This window comes from Ictalurus punctatus, chromosome 14 (genome assembly GCF_001660625.3).
Source record: "Ictalurus punctatus breed USDA103 chromosome 14, Coco_2.0, whole genome shotgun sequence".
Lineage (NCBI taxonomy): Eukaryota > Metazoa > Chordata > Actinopteri > Siluriformes > Ictaluridae > Ictalurus > Ictalurus punctatus.
In genome coordinates, this window is record NC_030429.2 from 22270086 (window position 1) to 22288716 (window position 18631).

The 18631-nt window shown below is 45.2% G+C and overlaps 1 protein-coding gene across 4 annotated transcripts in view; it reads right to left on the reverse strand.

Annotated features, from left to right (window-relative positions):
* zmp:0000001167 (protein phosphatase 1 regulatory subunit 12A) overlaps nt 1–16764 on the reverse strand; it is a 37325-nt gene extending 20561 nt beyond the window's left edge. For 3 of the 4 annotated variants that reach the window (XM_017484975.3, XM_053685940.1, XM_017484974.3), the window contains exon 1: nt 16357–16764. In XM_017484975.3, the coding sequence (XP_017340464.1) occupies nt 16357–16623 (267 nt within the window). In that variant the 5' untranslated portion in view covers nt 16624–16764. The remainder of the gene's footprint in view (nt 1–16356) is intronic. The other variant, XM_017484972.3, reaches the window with a different exon arrangement.
* Nucleotides 16765–18631: the final 1867 nt, after the last annotated feature.

The window sequence follows — 18631 nt, forward strand, 5'->3', positions numbered from 1 at the left end:
CGTGTCTGGCTTTCGCTCTGTCGATTAGGTCATCTTGTTGCACCGCAACCTTTCAAAATATTTGCAAAACAGTAGCCGATATAAACACACAATGATTTGCATTTTCTTCACCCATATCCCATGAATCAAGAAGAAATTGGCACGCCGGTCAAACGCACTGCATGGCCAAAAATATGTGGACGCCCGACCGTTTCATCCCTGTGTGTTCCTTCCCCAAACTGTTTCCACACGACTGTATGAAATGTCTTTGTATGCCGTAGCGTTACGATTCCTCTTCCCTGGAACCAAGAGGCCCAAACCTGTTCCTGCGTGACGACGCCCTTGTGCGCGGAGCGAGCTCCACGAAGACACGGTTTGCCGAGGATGGAGTGGAAGAACTTGACCAAACCCTGACCTCGACCTCACCGAACACCTCTGGGACGAACTGGAACGCCCCAGACCTCCTCACCCGACATCGGTACCTGAAAGCTCAGGAAACGGTTTATCGCTCATGGGGCTGGAGAGCACACAGCGCCGGTCATGACGGGGTTTATTTCACTCGGCTTTGAAGGACGGCGGAAATGGCTACCATAGCAAGCAGGAGTTCAGACAAAGTGATACGAGAGTGATAGCATTACATTTAAGCGGGATGAATTAAAAGACTTTTCCCAGCATACACGTTAACCGTTATCCTTATCAGCCGAGGCGAGACTCTGGCCCGAGATGCCTGCAAATACACTCGTCGGGGTTTTCATGATTAACGCTGGGCGAAACGGCAGCATGGGAACCTCTTGTTTTTCCGCTACGCTAATTCCCCAGAGTTCTCCCCAGATCCCATCCTCAAATGCCTGAACGCTTCAGCGGGCGGCGCGGAAAAAAATCGTCCGGGGTTTTCGCCGTCGGATGATTCTTGTGTGACGGACATACGGGTTCAGCGCAGGCTTTCGCTGAAAGGAAGACGCGACTAAAAGACTGGCGAGGACGTGTACGTTCGAGCGAGCGAAACGGAGCCGGATCTCCGGCGGATGTTCTGCCGTTTCCACGCTTCCTGTTTGGTGCTTTAAAACGCCTGTAAGATTTTGATTGCTCCCCAACACACACACACACACACTCTTACGTCAAAACAGCGCTTCTCTCTTTCCCTTTAATGTCTCATGCACCATGTGTTTAGATTCAATCAATGGGTCTCTCACACACACACAGACCGAGAGAGAGAGGGGGAAAGAGGGAGCGCGAGAGAGAGTGCGAGAGAGGAATTTGTTACGCTAAACTAGACAGATGAAGACGACTTAACTAGTGTTTATATAAAAGAAGATCCAGTTTAACCGAGTACTGCTTTTACAGCATGCACTTTAGGGAGAGAAAGTAAGATGGAGGACAAAAGGACATGCAGCTTCAATAGAGAGGGGAGAGGGATTGCGTGTGCGCGCGATATCAGAAAGGTCATATCACTATAATCGAAGACATTTCAAGGACACAGAACGGGCGTCATGGCGTACGTTAGTGCTGCATTTAAAAACGTGAGATTCTGATCAACAGGAAGCACAGTGGCTTAGTGGTTAGCACCAGCACTAGGGTTAGTGTGTGTGAAGTTTGCATGTTCTGTCTGAGCTTCAGGGGTTTCCTCTGGGGACTCCGGTTTCCTCCTCCGGTCCAAAGACATGCGCTGTAGGCCGATCGGGAGGTCCGTCACGATATGTTTGACTTAAAATCACTGCTAGTGCTTGCTACACATCTGCCGCATCATCATCTGAAATCTGACGAATATTCCACGGTGGAATTTGAATTCGACGGCCCTAGAGCCGACGAGCGAAACGTTGGTGTGTCAGGACCCTCCCCCTCGCGTAGGGGGCGGCGTGCGGTTCAGAGTTTCGCCGCCTGACGGTGCCGAGCCTTTTGTTTCGTTCTCCGTGTTAGTGATCTAGTTCCGGTTTCTCGCCTGTATATTTTGGATCATCCCTGCCTTCGCTGATCACCTGACCTGCGCCCGTGTTCCGTTTACCGATTCACCGTTCAGGTTCGTCTGCCAGCCTCTCGGAGAAAACGCGTAAACTGCATTTGTATCCGTCTCTACTCACCAAACATGACATGGTGACATCCATTCTTATGTAAACAAACATGTAAACAAACATGTAAACAAACATGCATGTAAACGCAATATCGGGGTCAGCAAAAATTATCCAGGACACTTCCATATACATCAAATAAAATCTATATTGTAACATTATACACACATATACACGCACACGCACATACACATACCACCCCAATTCCAAAAAAGTTGGGACGCTGTGTAAAATGTAAAACACAGAATGCTATGATTCGCAAATCTCATAAAGCCGTACGATAGTCACAACAGAACATAGAAAACAGATCAAATGTTTAATTTGAAGAAATGTACCGTTTTAAGGAGAAGGGAAAAAAAACAAGGTCATTTTGAATTTGATGGCCTCAACACGTCTCAAAAGAAGTTGGGACGGGGGCAACAAAAGGCTGGAAAAGTAAGTGTTAGTAAAATGAAACGGCGGGAGGTTAGTTGTGAACAGGTCAGTGAGATGATTGGGTATAAAACGAGTATGTTAGAGAGGCGGGGTCTCTCAGAAGTAAAGCTGGGCAGAGGTTCACCAATCTGTGAAAAACTGCATCTACGATTTGTGGAACAATTTTAGAATAATGTTCAACGTAAAATTGCGAAGACTGAATCTCTCATCGTCTACAGTACATAACATGATATACTATAATATAATATAATATAATATAATATAATATAATATAATGAGCCCCTGGGATAGGCTCCGTGCTCCCCGTGACCCTGTGTAGGTTAAGCGGTATGGAAAAATTACGGATGGAAATACTGATAAACGTTTAATCATTCAACATCCTACAAAACAAAAGAACAATAAAATAAAAAAGGTTAGAAATACGGGAACATCAAAAGCTTCTAAGCGGAGGTTAAAAACTCTGATGAGCGTATTGGGCTATATCTGATCACGAGATCAATCAGATCATCACACTGCTCTGTGGAGGTGGGAATATCTGCACTAGGGTGTGACTGGGTCACTCAGTGCGCTTGTTCGAGTGGTGTGCGCGAGTGCGAGTGTGCGAGAGACGCAGAGTGAATGGCCTTTACTTCTGACAACAGCCGTTTGTGCTGCCTGAAGAATGTTTTCCATCCTCTCACTGCAAATCCCTGCGAGAACGAAGGACCACGACCCTTTTCCATCCTTACCCTGCCCCCACCAAAAAAAGAAAAAGAGAAAAGAAAAAACACTAAGTACCATGGGCGTGTGTGTATGTGTGTGTGTGTGTGTGTGCGCGTGTGAGAAGAGACAGAGAAAATGAATGAGAGACATTGGAGCGAAGAGATGGAAAATTAGGAGTGCATAGTCCTATATTTAATCTTTGTTGCTGGGCAACAAGAAAATAACACTGCAGCGAGGAATGGACAGTAAAGAAAAGCGGAGGACAAAGTACCAAAATAAAGTACTTCTCGTTCTCTCTCTCTCACCACACACACACACACACACACACACACACACACACACACACACTTATGTATAAACAAGCAAAGACGAACTCCCAGTCGCAACAAATATTCGGTAAACTGCAGAACTCGTAATCAATAACTGATATGGTTAGCACAGTCAAAACGTCTGTACAGACTAAATAAGGTAACACGTCGCTGCCAGCCCGCGTGCGCTACTTCCTTCGTGCGGTGGCATGCCAGTAAGATCGTTTCCTCATAGCACCCAGAATGTTTTCATCTCCTCCTACATTCATTAGGACCACACGTCCGACGGAGAACAGAAACCCAACGAAACCGGTCCAAGAGAACCTGCGACCGCCGAAACGTCTCGCTAGCGACGATCACGAGGCCGTGCGCGAGTACGAGCGGCCGTGTTTTCAGGCGTCTCTCCCCCGGGTACAGTTCTGCGGTGACTCCACACCGACGCGAGCTATTGTTTCGGCAGTACGTTGGGGTTTAGAATGAAATGGTGACTGATGTTAAAGTGCAGACTATCAGCTTTAATTTGAGGGTATTTATGGCAGTGCACACTGCACAAATTATAGCCCTTTTTTATGCGCCCTCCTCCGGTTTTGGAAAGTCAGAAGTAACGGGACGATTTTTGGACAAGTCGCGTCTCTGATTCAGCGGTGCATGCGGGAGAAAGCTCATAAAAGGGCTGGAGTTGGTTCCAGATGTGGCATTTGCATCTGAAGTCTGTTACTCGTCTACGACGAGTGCCAGTATAAATACAGGAGGTCAATAAAAGGATTTAAATTTACACACACACACACACACACACACACACACACACACACACACACACACACACAGGATTTGAAATGAAGATGCAAATTCAAGATGTGATTGAAGTGTAGACTTTCAGCTTTAATTCAAGGGGTTTAACAAAAATACTGCATTAACCGTTTAGAAATTACATCCATTACCCCCACCTCCGTCTTCACAGGCTCAAAAGTAATTGGACACTTGACTGATAAGCCAGGTGTGGCCCGTTTCCTCGTTATTTCATGACTGATTAAGGAGATAAAAGGTCCGGAGTTGATTCCAAGCATTGAATTTGCATTCGGTAGCTGTTCATGGGAACTCTCAATACGCGGTCCGAACAGGTGTCGAAGCAAGTGAAGGAGGCCGTCATTAGGATGAAAAATCAAAACGGACCAATGAGAGAGATGGCAGAAACTTTAGGAGTGGCCAAATCACCAGTTTGGTACATTCTTAAAAAGAAGGAATGCACTGGCGAGCTCAACAACTCTGAAAGTCCTGGGAGGACAAACAAGGAGCACAATTAAAGTGGATGATTGCAGAATTCTTTCCTTGTTGAAGAAAAACACCTTCACAACATCTAGCCAAGTCGAGAACACTCTGGAGGAGGTAGGGGTATCGTTGTCAAAGTCTACAATCAACAGACACCTTCATGAATGTAACTGCAGAGGGTTTACATCAAGATGCAAACTACTGGTAACACTGACGATCAGAAAGGCCAGATTAGACTTTGCTAAAAAACATCTTTTTTTTAAAAAAAAAAAAGCCTGCCCAGTTCTGGACTAGACTCTTTGGACAGAAGAAACCAAGAAGAACTTGTACCAGAATGATGGGAAGAGAAGAGTATAGAGAAGGAAAGCAAGGGCTCATGGTCCAAAGCATACCACATCATCTGTCAAACATGGTGGAGGCAGTGGTATGGCATGGGCGTGTACGGCTGCCAGTGGAACCGGGTCACTGGAGTTTATTGATGATGTGACTGCTGTTAGAAGTAGAAGGATGAACTCTGAAGTGTATAGAGTTATACTTTCTGCACAGATTCAGTCAAATGCTGCAAAACTGATAGGACGGTGCTTCACTGTACAGATGGATAATGACCCAAAACATATCGTGAAAGCAACCCAAGAGCAAACAAATGAAATGTTCTTAAATGTCTGATGACCTTTAACCCAACTGAGCATGCTTTTCACTTACTAAAGACAAGACTAAAGGCAGAAAGACCCCCAGACAAGCAACAGAAGGCAGCTGCACTAAAGGCCTGGCAAAGCATCTCAAGAGAGGAAACTCAGCATTCGGTGATGTCCAAGGGTTCCAGACTTCAGGCAGACATTGAATACAAAGGATTTGCATCCAAGTATTACAAATAATACTTAGATTTATAATTAAATTAGTTTGTCCAAATACTTTTGAGCCTGTGAAAATGGAGGGCCTATGAAAAAAATGGCTGTAATTCCTAAACAATTCATGCAGTGTTTCTGTTAAACCCCGTGAATTAAAGCTGAAAGTCTACACTTCGATCACATCTTGATTTCTTTATTTCAAATCCACTGTGGCGCTGTACAGAGGCGAACGTACGGCAATTGCGTCACTGTCCAAATACTTATGGACCTGCCTGTATATAAGGCGAACGATATTAGAACACACCGGCATGACCTCAAAAGGTTGAATATCACGTCGGAAAGAATTAGGAGAGTAAATAAATGTCGAGGGTTTGCTTTAAATGGTGCATTAGGTAAGTTTAGTTTTTTTTATTTTTATCAAGATTGGGTCTCGGACATTTATTATTCGACGACTGAGTTTTTCCCTTCAACTCCTTGAGCCAATCCCGAAACCTGCTCCGATCTCCAGGAACTACGGTGACCTGTGTCATTATATAGACTACAGGAGGCCAGTCAGTTTTCCAAACAGGGATTCTCAGTCACTTTATTACACTTGTGCTGAGGTCACGGCTTAAACCAATATTTTGATCATGGTGTAAATATCTTCCCAGTTATCAGTACACGAAAGAAAAAAAACAAAAACGACTACTGCACCTTTACTTCCATAAAAACCTGCTCTGTGCAGAGACAGAGGCCTGAGGGCTTGTTATACTTCATTGGAAACGAATTTCACAAAGCCCTGAGCCGTCACGCTCTCAGAACAGGAGCGGGATCTTAGCTGTCAGTCAAAAACAAGGGGGCGGGACGTAAACGGTAAGGTATGAAAGTGCACCATGAGCAGGATAAAGAGCTTACTGAAGATAACTTCACTACGATTAACGAAGATGTTGCGGTTCTTACTGTGCTTGAGGAAAACTATACAGGATCACTATAACTCATTTATATGAAAGCAAGAGGCTTTTGAACTTTTCGCAGAGCTTGTATGACTCTTCAACATTAGGAGTTAAACTTCAAGTGACTTGTCTTGGAGACGCCTCGTCTCCAAGTCGATCGCTACACACTCCAACCGGAAGCCGTGGATGACTGGAGGTGCGTGCACTGCTGAGGAGCCGAGACTCCGCCTTCAGGGCATTTGACAAGGTGGCCCCAAGGACAGCGAGGTCCAAACTGCCCCGAGACATCAGAGGGGCAAAGCACGCACACGCCAAGAAAATCTACAGTCACTTCACGGCGCATCCGGGCCATCAGCAACTACAGGACAACGTCACCCGCCGGTGACAGTGATGCCTCCCTTCCTGACGCACTGAACAACTTCTACGCTCGGTTTGAGGCGCAGAATGATGTGGCGGCGAGGCCAACAATCTGTCTCTGAGCGTGGACAAAACAAGAGACGGTTGTTGACGTCACAAGAGCATGGAGCGACCACTCTCTGCTGAACAACAATGGCTCCTCCATGGAGATCATCAAGAGCACCAAAATCCTTGGTGTTCACCTGATGGAGATCCACACCTGGTCCCTCAACACCAGCAGCATCTCTACTTTTACTTTTAGATCTCCCACCCCTCATCCTCACCACATTCTACAGAGGAACTATAGACAGCATCCTGAGCAGCTGCCTCACCGCCCGGTTTGGAGTCGGATCTCAAGACCCTGCAGCGGATAGTGAGGACAGCTGAGAAGATCACTGGGGTCTCTCTTCCCTCCATCACAGACATTTACACCACACGCTGCAGCTGTTAAAGTCACCAGCATTATTGATGACCCCACACACCCCTCACACACTCTTCACCCTGCTGCCGTCTGGAAAACGGTACCGGAGCGCTGGGGCCTCACGGCCAGACCGTGTAACAGCTTCTTCCCTCAAGCCATCAGACTGGGAGACTGGACTGACACACACACACACACACACTCTGAACATCATCCTACTCACAGTGCAATATCTGCACATTCCTGTTGCATTTTTGCTGATACTGTACTTCATATTAATATCGTATTTATTTCTTGTCACTATTATACTCTTTACCTGGCTGCTACTGCAATAACTATGTCCATATATGGTATAAGCTAATCTCCTGAAGACTAAGTCATAGCATGTTATGTTTACATTTGTACTATTTTTAAATTATATTGTTATTCTTCTGCACTACCTGTTATATCGGACACTTCTACACTAGAACTGTGTACTGTTCGGCGCTACACTGTCTCTTACTGTCCCTATTGTCCTGTTTTAGTACTCACAGTACCGTCTTGTGTTGTTAGCACACGTCTCCACGTACACTTTGTGTAGAACGTGTAGATCTTATTTAGTTCTGTCTCGTCTCATGTGGTTAGTGCGTGTTTTATGTTGATCCTGGAGGAACGTAGTTTTCGTTTCACGGTGTACTGTACCGGTGTATATGGCTGAAATGACAATAAAACCACTCGAACTTCCTAAAAACACGGATTCTTTATAAAGAAAGACCGAACTTGCTAAACTATTTCACTGAGAGGAGCAGACCACGGTTTCATTTTCCATGTTTATGCATTAGGATAAACATGTACACAACACGTTAAGAAAATGAAAGGACGCTGTCGTTTATCCATTCGTTCATTCACACGTCTCTACAAGACCATCGCCGAGACCACAAGCCTGATCAGATGAAGAATAAGAGGACTTTTATGGACACAGGAAACAAAAATTAACATGTAGAAGAGTGTATTGTGTAGATCTACCATGCGCTACTCAAACAGCTCTGAGCGGTCGAGGCATGGACTCCACGAGACCTCTGAAGGTGTGCTGGGGTACTGTATCTGGTACCAAGACGTTAGCAGGAGATTCTTTAAGTCCTGCAAGTTGCGAGGTGGGGCTTCCGTGGATCGGACTTGTTTGTCCAGAACATCTCGCAGACGCTCGATCGGATTGAGATCTGGGGAATTTGGAGGCCGAGTCAACACCTTGAACTCTTTCGTCATGTTACTCAAACCGTTCCTGAACGTTTCTGCAGGGTGTCAGGACGCATTATCCTGCTGAAAGAGGCCGCTGCTATTAGGGAATATTATTGCCATGAAGGGGTGTACTTGGTCTGTAACAATGTTTAGGTAGGTGGTACGTGTCAAGGTAACATCCATATGAATGCCAGGACCCAAGGTTTCCCAGCAGAACGTCACACTGCCTCCACCAGCTTGCCTTCTTCCCATAGTGCATCCTGGTGCCATCTCTTCCCCAGGTAAGAGACGCACACGCACCTTGCTATCCACATGATGTAAAAGAAAATGTAATTGAAACGTCTTCCATTGCTCCATGGTCCAGTTCTGATGCTCACGTGCCCATTGTAGGTGCTTTCAGTGGTGGACGGGGTCAGCATGGGCGCTCTGTATCCGGTCTGCAGCTACGTAGCGCCATACGTAGCAAGCTGGATGTGTTCTGAATCCCTTCCATCATAGCCAGTAGGAACTTTTTCAGCCGTTTCTGCTACAGTAGCTCTTCTGTTGGATCGGACCAGACGGGCTAGCTTTCACTCCCCACACACGTCAATGAGCCTTGGGTGACCATGACACTGTTGCGGGTTCACCGACTGTCCTTCCTTCGACCACTTTAGTTCGGTGCTAACCACTGCATACCAGGAACTCCCCACGAGACCTGGTGTTCTAGAAATGCTCTGACCCGGTGGTCTAACCATCACAATTTATCCCTTGTCAAAGTCGCGTGCCCATTTTTCCTGCTTCCAACACGTCAACTTCGAGATCTGACTGTTCACCTGCTGCCAAATAAGACTTCAGCCATGTATTAAAAGAATTTGAATTGTAATTAATATTTCGTCAATTTGGCCCAGTGAGTGCAGCCAGGTTCGGACACTCCTCGTTAATCGATAATAAATCCATTTAAAACGACTCTAAGTAGAAGACTAGCCAGTAGTAAAATCTCTGGGCTCCTGATCAGAAGGTTGAGAGGTCAGTTCCCCGAGCGCAAGCTGCCACTTTTGGGCTTTTTAACCCTCAGCTGTTCCATCAACACAATCCCATGACTCACCCGGTGTCCTGACCACTGCTTCCTTCCAAACGGGGATCGTCGAAGAACTCCGCTGTATCGGTGCAGCACTCTGGAGTCGTCGTTTACAGCTTTCCGCGCATGAGCACTGCTCGTGGAGTTACGCTTTAAGAACTCGCTACAGGGAACGTAAATGCATTCCTGCTTTTCATTACGTTAACTAGATTAGAGCCGGCGCAGGCCTGGCTCCGGCTTCCTGTGTGGCAGAATTCCCACCGTGTTCATTCATACAACGGCACGGCCAATTAGCATTTCCTCTTCCAGCGGACGCACTCTGGAGCGTTACACACTGAGAAAGTTTTGAAAAGTAAACGAACCTTTACGCAGACGTCGTACCGACGCACACGGCGCTCTATAGACTGACGCTGGAATGTTCCCGGTCTGTTTAGCGTAGTGGCTTTCGGAACGTTACAGATGCAACTTTCAGACATCTCGAGGTAAAAAAAAAAAAAAATCCTGCGTTTATACAGCGTACTACTGTCTCGGCTGGGGTTGTGTGTGTGTGTGTGTGTGTGTGTGTGTGTGTGTGTGTGTCTTTCACAAAGGACTGATAAATTCTCAAACTGCTGGTTAAATCGTTTGTGTTCGTGTACGGCCCAGAAACTTACAGCACTCAGCTGCTGAGTTCTTGAATCTGAAATAGCTCTGATGTTCGAATACGTTATCCTTTCTATAGTAATAATAATAATAATAATAAGAAGAAGAAGAAGAAGAAGAAGAAACAACAACTCACTCACATGGACTTGTATAGCGGATAACTACATAAATAAACAAGCTTTTCAAATGTGCGTCGTTGTAATTTGTATCATTCGTATTAAAATGGTGACGTTTTCTGAGAACATTTTTGGAAGGAGTCTCCAGCGTCAGCCTGAGGTAGCTTTCCTGATGCAGAAACAGCTTCAAGAAGGTCTACATTTCGCAGGCGAGAACGGAAAACAACACGTTTCATGGACACTCCACGTTACAAACTATAAACAAAAAACTAAACTAAACAAACCAACAACAACAACAAAAAGTATTGCATCACTTTAAAATTGGATTTTTAAAGCGGTCTGATGCTTTTCAATGGTTTCCTTTTCCTTTAGTGTGTAACGTATCGGTTTGTGCATGTATACCATCTGCAAAGTTACAAAAGCTCGTCGTCTCCCACAAAGGGATTTATTCTATCGAACAGAGAGCACTGGTCCAGACCCGTCTAAAACGCCTGGATCCAAGTCCAGATGTTAATTCCGCAAACGTCTAAGTCACAATTTGAAACATCAGAATAATGCCGCCATCGTTTTTAAAAAAAATTTTTTTTTTACATTTTTATATTAAATTTTTTTTAAACAGATTTTTTTTAATGTCACTTCAGGACACCGACGACGTTATTAACGGTGTTTATAATTGCTTTAGAAGCTGAAGCTCACGATTATGGTTACTGGCCAAGTTACATTTCTGACACACGCTTGAGGTTTTTGGCCAATCACAACACAACAGGTCAGCTGGCCAATCAGGGCACTCTGGGCTTTTCGGAAGGAGGGGCTTTGGAGAAACCGGAACTCACTCGGACTGGGAATAGACGTGAAAAAATAGTGTTAGTTAAACATTAAAGCATGTTAACTTATTCTACTACACCCAATAAAAAATAATGAACTTTAAAATGGCTGCTGTGGTACAAGAGGAATAAAACACTCCGGGACGTGCTGTTAGTTTAAGCGATACACACACACTCGCAAGAGTGAGGTTAAACTGAATATCAGCACGGCTGGGATCCGGCGTAGGCATGAACCTGCAGAACGAGTACCATAGCTAATCACGGTCCGAGTGCAATAATGCGCTTACACGACGGCTCTAGAAACAACAAACGGACGTGGAGGAAGTAACATTCCGGACACGATATGGACCAAACGTTGTTTGTTTTTGCTCGGCTACCGGAAACAGATCCCGAAGACGGCGCGCTCACGTCGTAACACGTGGGCCAGGCATCTGTGTGTACGTTCCCGTTAAAAGTGTTTCTGCCAACATTGGCGTCCCTTCCATTTCATCTTCATCCGATGCCCTTTCGGTCCCTTGCGGAAACGGACGCAAGCAAACGCCGCGATATTCCGAGGGGCTCGGAATTGTTTGAAATCGCTGCGGATTTTCCTCATGTTTGGGACGAGGCGCGCCACATGACGTCGCCACGACGCGCCACATGACGTCGCCACGACGCGCCACATGACGTCGCCACGACGCGCGTTTGTCCGAAGCCCTCTTCGATTCACGTGCGTCGGACACGAGGACAGCTAAAAGGTCTCGTTTACCAACAAACATCACTGCGAAAGACCGCGCAAAACTACTGCGATTTCGCCAATTCAAGTAGTTTTCTGCAAAAAATAAATAAATAAAAAACTTTGCACTTTGCATTTTTACACGCAACTCCATGAACCTCGTACGGACTGATCCTTAAAGTCGGAAGTTATATTCCTGTAAAATATCGTGTGCCAGTTCGGCTGATGATGTCACGGACACTACTGTAGTAACGGTTTCAAACCAGGAAGTGGAATTGTATGCGGTGAGCACGGACAAGCGGAGTGATGCACACGCTTGGGAAAACTGCTCGACCGATCAAATTAGAGCACCAGAATTAACTGTTGGATAATAAACCATAAGCGACTTCAGCGTGGAAATGGTACCTCCGCTTCATGCTGGGATGCGACACGCCACCGTGTCGTGTTTTATTCATTACAATCCGCATGAGTACAATTATTAAGCAAAACACACGGTGTTCCAAAAGTCCCCATACACCGTGGAAATGAACACTTTTTCAGACTTGGTTTATAGAGATTATATTTTTTTTTTTCGCCAGATAGCCTTTACGAACGCCTTTGAGAAAAGAAGAACGTATTGAGATCGTTCTCACGGCCGGATCGGGAAGCTGTCGCAAGGTTGCGATGGACTTTAACAGGAAACACGGGAAAGCACATCACACACACGACACTGTTGCCAAACTTATAAAATTCAAAAAGACTGGGAGTGTCGCGGACCGACCGAGAAGTGGACGTCCACCAACATCCACTGACGGAGCCGCAACCGACGTAGCGCAGACAAACACGGTCCCCATATTGGCGTAAGGCAATGGCGCATTGGCACCATTGGCGTAACATTGGCGTAAGGCAGCGATGCATTTCAGCAAAACAGAAATCATATACGTGATCGGGATCCGAGAGGTTCAGATTTACCGCTGTTCCTGTTTTAACGCTCGGGCCACACTGTAACGTTTATACAATCCTAACCAACACTGAAAAAACAACAACAACAACAACAACAACAACAACAAAAAAACAGCTAAAGACAAACCTCTTCCGCTAGCAGGTAACTAACCCCACACTATCCTTTAAATAAATAAATAAATAAATAAAATCTTACACCTCTACTCTGCGCACTTTGCTTGTATTTGTAAGTCGCTTTGGATAAAAGCGTCTGCTGAATGAATAAATGTACATTTTTTTTGGTCCTGGATTATATTTTAGTCATCAAACCTCCACGCTACGAGGTCCCCCCCCCCCCATAATAGAACACCGCACACTTTCATATTATGCTCACGAACCCAAGCAATTTTTTTTCAGTGTCAAACGAACATGGCTGACGACAGCTGGGTTCGGCTCAGCTGTGACCGGTTATCCGTCGGAGCTCGTAGGTTAGTGGAGTGAACTTAAAGAGTCTCCTCGAGAAGCTTTTACAGTAGGCGAGAACGTCGGAGTGTAATCAGAGGCTCATCTCCGTCTGCTGGTGGACAGGAGTCGTGTTTACATTACGACGGGACTCCTGGGATGCAACAGAGAGTACAGTATGTGCTGTGTGCATGTGTGTGTGAGAGTCCAGAATGAGAAGAAAATTGTATGACAGGATGTGATACTGAGTCTGTCCAGAAGCAGAGCTGAGAGAGAGAGAGAGAGAGAGAGAGAGAGAGAGAGAGAGAGAGAGAGAGAGAGAGAGAGAGAGAGAGATGGTTCTCTCTCTCTCTCACCCCCCCACCACAGTAAAGGGACACATCACTCTAGCTTACACTACTCACACAGTTTTCATTTGACTTATGGACTGCCGCTCTCTTATAAACACAGTGTATATAAGGAATTTTTGGGGAAACCTTCCAAGCAGCGACACTCCTCTGGGACGCCAGCATCAACCAGCTCCCATCCCCGAGATATCCAAGACGTGCACGCTGCTCCAGCTCTCCACACCGCTACAAGCCTGGGACTAGACCACACAGGGCCTTTGTACAAATGAAATCTGCTTTGTGGCTTTTATGAGCAGCCCTGACACTACTTTTCCCTAACCCCGTCCTCCCGACTGGCTCGGGACTCCATACTGACAACTTGTTCCGTACAGCTAGCTTTATCCGCTGTCCAGCCATGACATCACCGCTGCTAAAAGCAGAGCTCTGTTCCAGCTCAACACACCAGTACCACCACAGCAGCGCTGCACAATTCACTGTTTGTTAGCTGGTATTTAAATGCCGTCGTGATACAACGTGCAAATGAGTCTTTCTGTCCCGAAGAGCGGTTGCAGGTCACTGGTAGACCACAAACACTTGTATTTAACACACCTTATTTGAATACTGCAAATAATGACTATTTCGCCCGTGTCTTGCTGGACGATATGACAAAAAATATCACATCACGATACTTGACGTTTCTACGATACACCGTGCGTATCACGATATATAATTTCGCGAACAAACTGTCTGCAAAACAGTAGTAAAATAAACACACAAACAAGCTGAACTTTTCTTTATTCCCGACAAAGACGATTATGGTTTTTTTTTTAAAAAATTCCGTCACATCGGCGCCATCCATTCAGTACCATTTAAATTGGAATTATTGGAAACTTTAAGAAATAAATAAAAATAAATACATCATACCAACGATGTCTCAGAAAAGTGTATCGTGTAAATCATTTATCACGATAGATATTTTCATCGATATAATCGCCCAGCCCTAGTCGAGATCATGAGAAAATTAAAGGGGTAGTTCACCCAAAAATGAAAATTCTGTCATCGATTACTCGACCTCATGTCGTTCCAAACCAGTAAGACTTCCGTCCGTCTTCGGAACGCACACGATTACATTTTTAATGAAACCTGGGAGATTTGTGTCCCCATGTAAACACTTCCTCTGAACGTAACGTCCACACGCAGCATTCATATCGCTTCATAAAACTGGGATTAAACCACTGGATGGGTTAATTTTACGATGCCTTTACGGACTTTTTTTGAGCGTGAATATTTTGGTTACTTGTGCTGTAAACTGAGGGACAGAAATCTCCCAGGTTTCCTCAAGAAAAAAAAATTAAAAATCTCTTCGTTTGTGTTCCGAAGACGAACGAAAGTCTTACGGGTTTGAAACGACACGAATGTGAGCGTCTGATGACAGAACTTGCATTTCTGCGTGAACTACCCCTTTAAGCCCAGATCCCGAGAAAACAAGATAGAAAGAAAAAGAATCATTCACGGCCTCCGTATAAAGCTCATAGGCAGCTACTTCACACACTTTTACAGTCACGGGCCTCATGACCTTCAGACATTCACGCAACAGATTTAGCCAACCCGCTAACGCTCGTTAACGTCGTAACGTTTACCTTCTCAAAACAACGCTCGGTCGGGTCAACGTTAAAGACTGAACCGAGGACTGCATGTTAACTAATCTAAAACTAATACTACTACAAATGTCATTTAAAAGTACAGAAGGACGATTTGGTATCTCTTCGTAAACGGTAACCTGGGAAGGAACCGGTACTTGACAGGACGTCGACGAGTTGACGAGTTCAAAGGTCAAGCTACGAGGCTCGAGAATTCTGTGGCTTTTCCTGGCTGGACCTGAGGAATTACAGTTTGCGACCTCGCCTCGAACGCCGCATCAGTCGTCCCTGTGACGTCAGGGCGGCACACAGCTCCGACTTCGAACAGGAATAACAAGAACACAACACCAACCTAGAAATCGGCTCCAGAATCACAGGACACAACAGAAATAATTCAGTATCGACGTAGTGAAGTCGTTTCACGGTCGACTTTTCACTTAACCGCACTTTTAGACTGCTCAGGATGGTAACTGAACGGGTTATAAAAACACACACACACAATTTTTCAATCCTAATATAAATGTTAAAGGAGGTTTACTCAGGCTTTTTCTCTTCTCAGAGGAACACAGAGCAGCCTGTGCAACAGATATTCTTATCAGCCGCCCCAAAAAAAGAAAAGTACTCCTCAGAAGCTCAGTATTTATCCTTTTGAGGTTGTTTTTTTTTTAAGTCAGAAAATGTCTGACATGAATACAGTTTGTTTCGTGGAAGTAAAAAAAAAGCCCCAAACAGAAGAGTGAAAGAGGGTTAGTTTGTGACTTCAGTGTGTTTTCTGGCCTGTGAGCAGGAATGTGCTGAGGGTGGATTCACTCGGTTTAAACTTTAAACACATTCGCAGTACATAGCTTTTGACTTCTCCTCACTATTGTGCTGAAGAGTAACACAGAAGCGACGTTCAACAAGTGTTCTGTGTTTCCTCAGACTCTAAGCTACTACTCCTACACACACACTTGGAAACATTGTAGCTCTACCCGCTCCAGCTGGAGCTACATCCCGCTCTGAGAAGTCTCTTTACAGGGTAAACTCTGTAACTTCGTGTCAGTGAGGGCGGAAATGGCGTTGTGTGAAGTTGTCGTGCTAACCTGGTGCAGCGCTGTGAGCCCGTCCACGTTTGCGTGGTTGATGTCCGCTCCCTGTCTCAGCAGCTCGGCGACCTCGTCCTGGTCCCCGGACGAGCAGGCGGCCATAAACACGGCGCCCTGGGCGAAGCGCACTTTGGCGGACTTCAGAGCCCGACTCCGCGTTTCAGCGCCGGCGGTGAGGTCAGTCTCCGAGCCCTGCCACCGCCGCAGCTGATCCTGCCGTCGCTGCTTCGCAGCTTCGGACCTGGAACGGTCAGTGGCCGCCATCTTCCTCCGTCTCTCCCGGCAAATTCAATTTATTGAGCGCACGGTGGGCGGGAGAGAGAAGAGAAGAGATGTGGACGGCTCCGAGAACGGGGACACAGAGACATACAGACACACACACACACACACAGCGAGGCCCTGGAAATACTGAAGACTTGAGTGCTCCCCCTTCTGGTGACATGAAAGCATTACACACACTGAAACAAAAAAAAAGTTTTTCGTGTGTCCTTCAGAACATATTACAGGGTGCATAAGGAGACACTGTTTCCCTACAGTGTAGTGCATAGATGTAGGGAGGAGGTGTGTGTGTGTGTGTGTGTGTGTGTGTGTGTGTGTGTGTATTAAAAAGTCTTCACACCCTTGTTGAAATGGCAGGTTTTTGTGATGTCAAAATGTCAACCTGTGATGTCTTTTTCACCTTTATTGTGAAATTGCAGAAGATCAATATCAAGTGATAAACACCTGGAAATCTTTTTGGGGGAGAAAACAACAAAAACAACAACAATAACAAATACACTTCCAATACCATCCATCCATCCATCTTCTACCGCTTTACTCCTTCTTCAGGGTCGCGGGGGAACTGGAGCCTATCCCAGGGAACATCAGGCACAGGGCGGGGTACACCCTGGACAGGGTGCCAGTCCATTGCAGGGCACAATCACATACGCACTCACACACCCATTCATACACTACAGACACTTTAGACACACTTCCAATACCCAGCTTATATAAGTGTGCACACCCTTTTATATATATATATATATATATATATATAATTGGGAAAGGTACAGTGTTGAGAATCAACCAATCACATTAAAACTCATGTTGAATAATAATTAGTGTATACACACCTGCTATCAATTAAAGTGACTGATCGCAAGGAAATAAAGTACAGCTGTTTATGTAGGATTTTCCTGACATTCCCTTGGTAACATTCAACTGGAAAAGCCAAAGAGCTTAGAAAGCAGGTACGGGATCTCGTTGTTTAAAAATATCAATCAGGAGAGGGTTACAAATTTTTTTTCCCAAGGCATCGGATATACCATGGAGCACTGTGAAGACAATAATCAACACGTGGAGAAAATATGGCACGACGGTGACACTAATGAGAACAGGACGTCCATGGAAAATTGATGAGAAGACCAGGAGAAAAGTGGTCAGAAAGGTTACGATACAGAAAGGTCGCCTACAGCAACATTAAAAGAAATTGTACTGGTTGCTCCCTACATGTGACAACAATCTCTCGGATTCTTCATATGTCTAGGCTATGGGGTAGGGTGGCAAGATGAAAGCCTTTTTTAACCAAAAAAAATAAATACAAAATACATCCAATCTGCAAAAAAAACAACAAAAAAAAACACATGTGAAGGTGTTATGGTCTGATGAGAGCAAAGTTGAACTTTTTGGCCATAATACTAAAATATATTTGGCACCAAAAAAAAAAAACCACAGCACGTCAACAAAAGAAGACCGTCCCCATGGTGAAGCATGGTGGTGGCAGCATCATACTTTGTGGCTGGTTTTTCCAGTCAATACCAGTCAATTTTGGCACAAAACCTTAAGGTTCACTTAAAATGAAGAGCGATTTCACCTTTCAGCATGACAACGACCCAAAGCAAACCTCCAGATCAACCAAGGAATGGCTTCACCAATACAAGTTCAAGGTTTTGAAACGGCCCAACCACGGCCCAGACCTAAATCCAATCAAAGATCTGTGGGGAGACCTGCAGTGGGCTGTGCACAGGAGATGCCCAGCCAATCTGGCAGCCTTTTGCCAGGAAGAATGGCAAAATACTGATAAGACAAGACGTGCAAAACTGACTGACTCTTTCCCAAAAAGAAAAATATTTTCTTCCCCTAAAACAGTAAGAATCATTTTAGCGGAAGAATATATATATATATATATTTTACATTAACCTGGTTGCATAAGTATGCACACCCCTAAACTAATAGTTAGTTGAAGCACCTTTAGATTTTATCACGGCATTCAGTCTTTTTGGGAAAGAGTCAG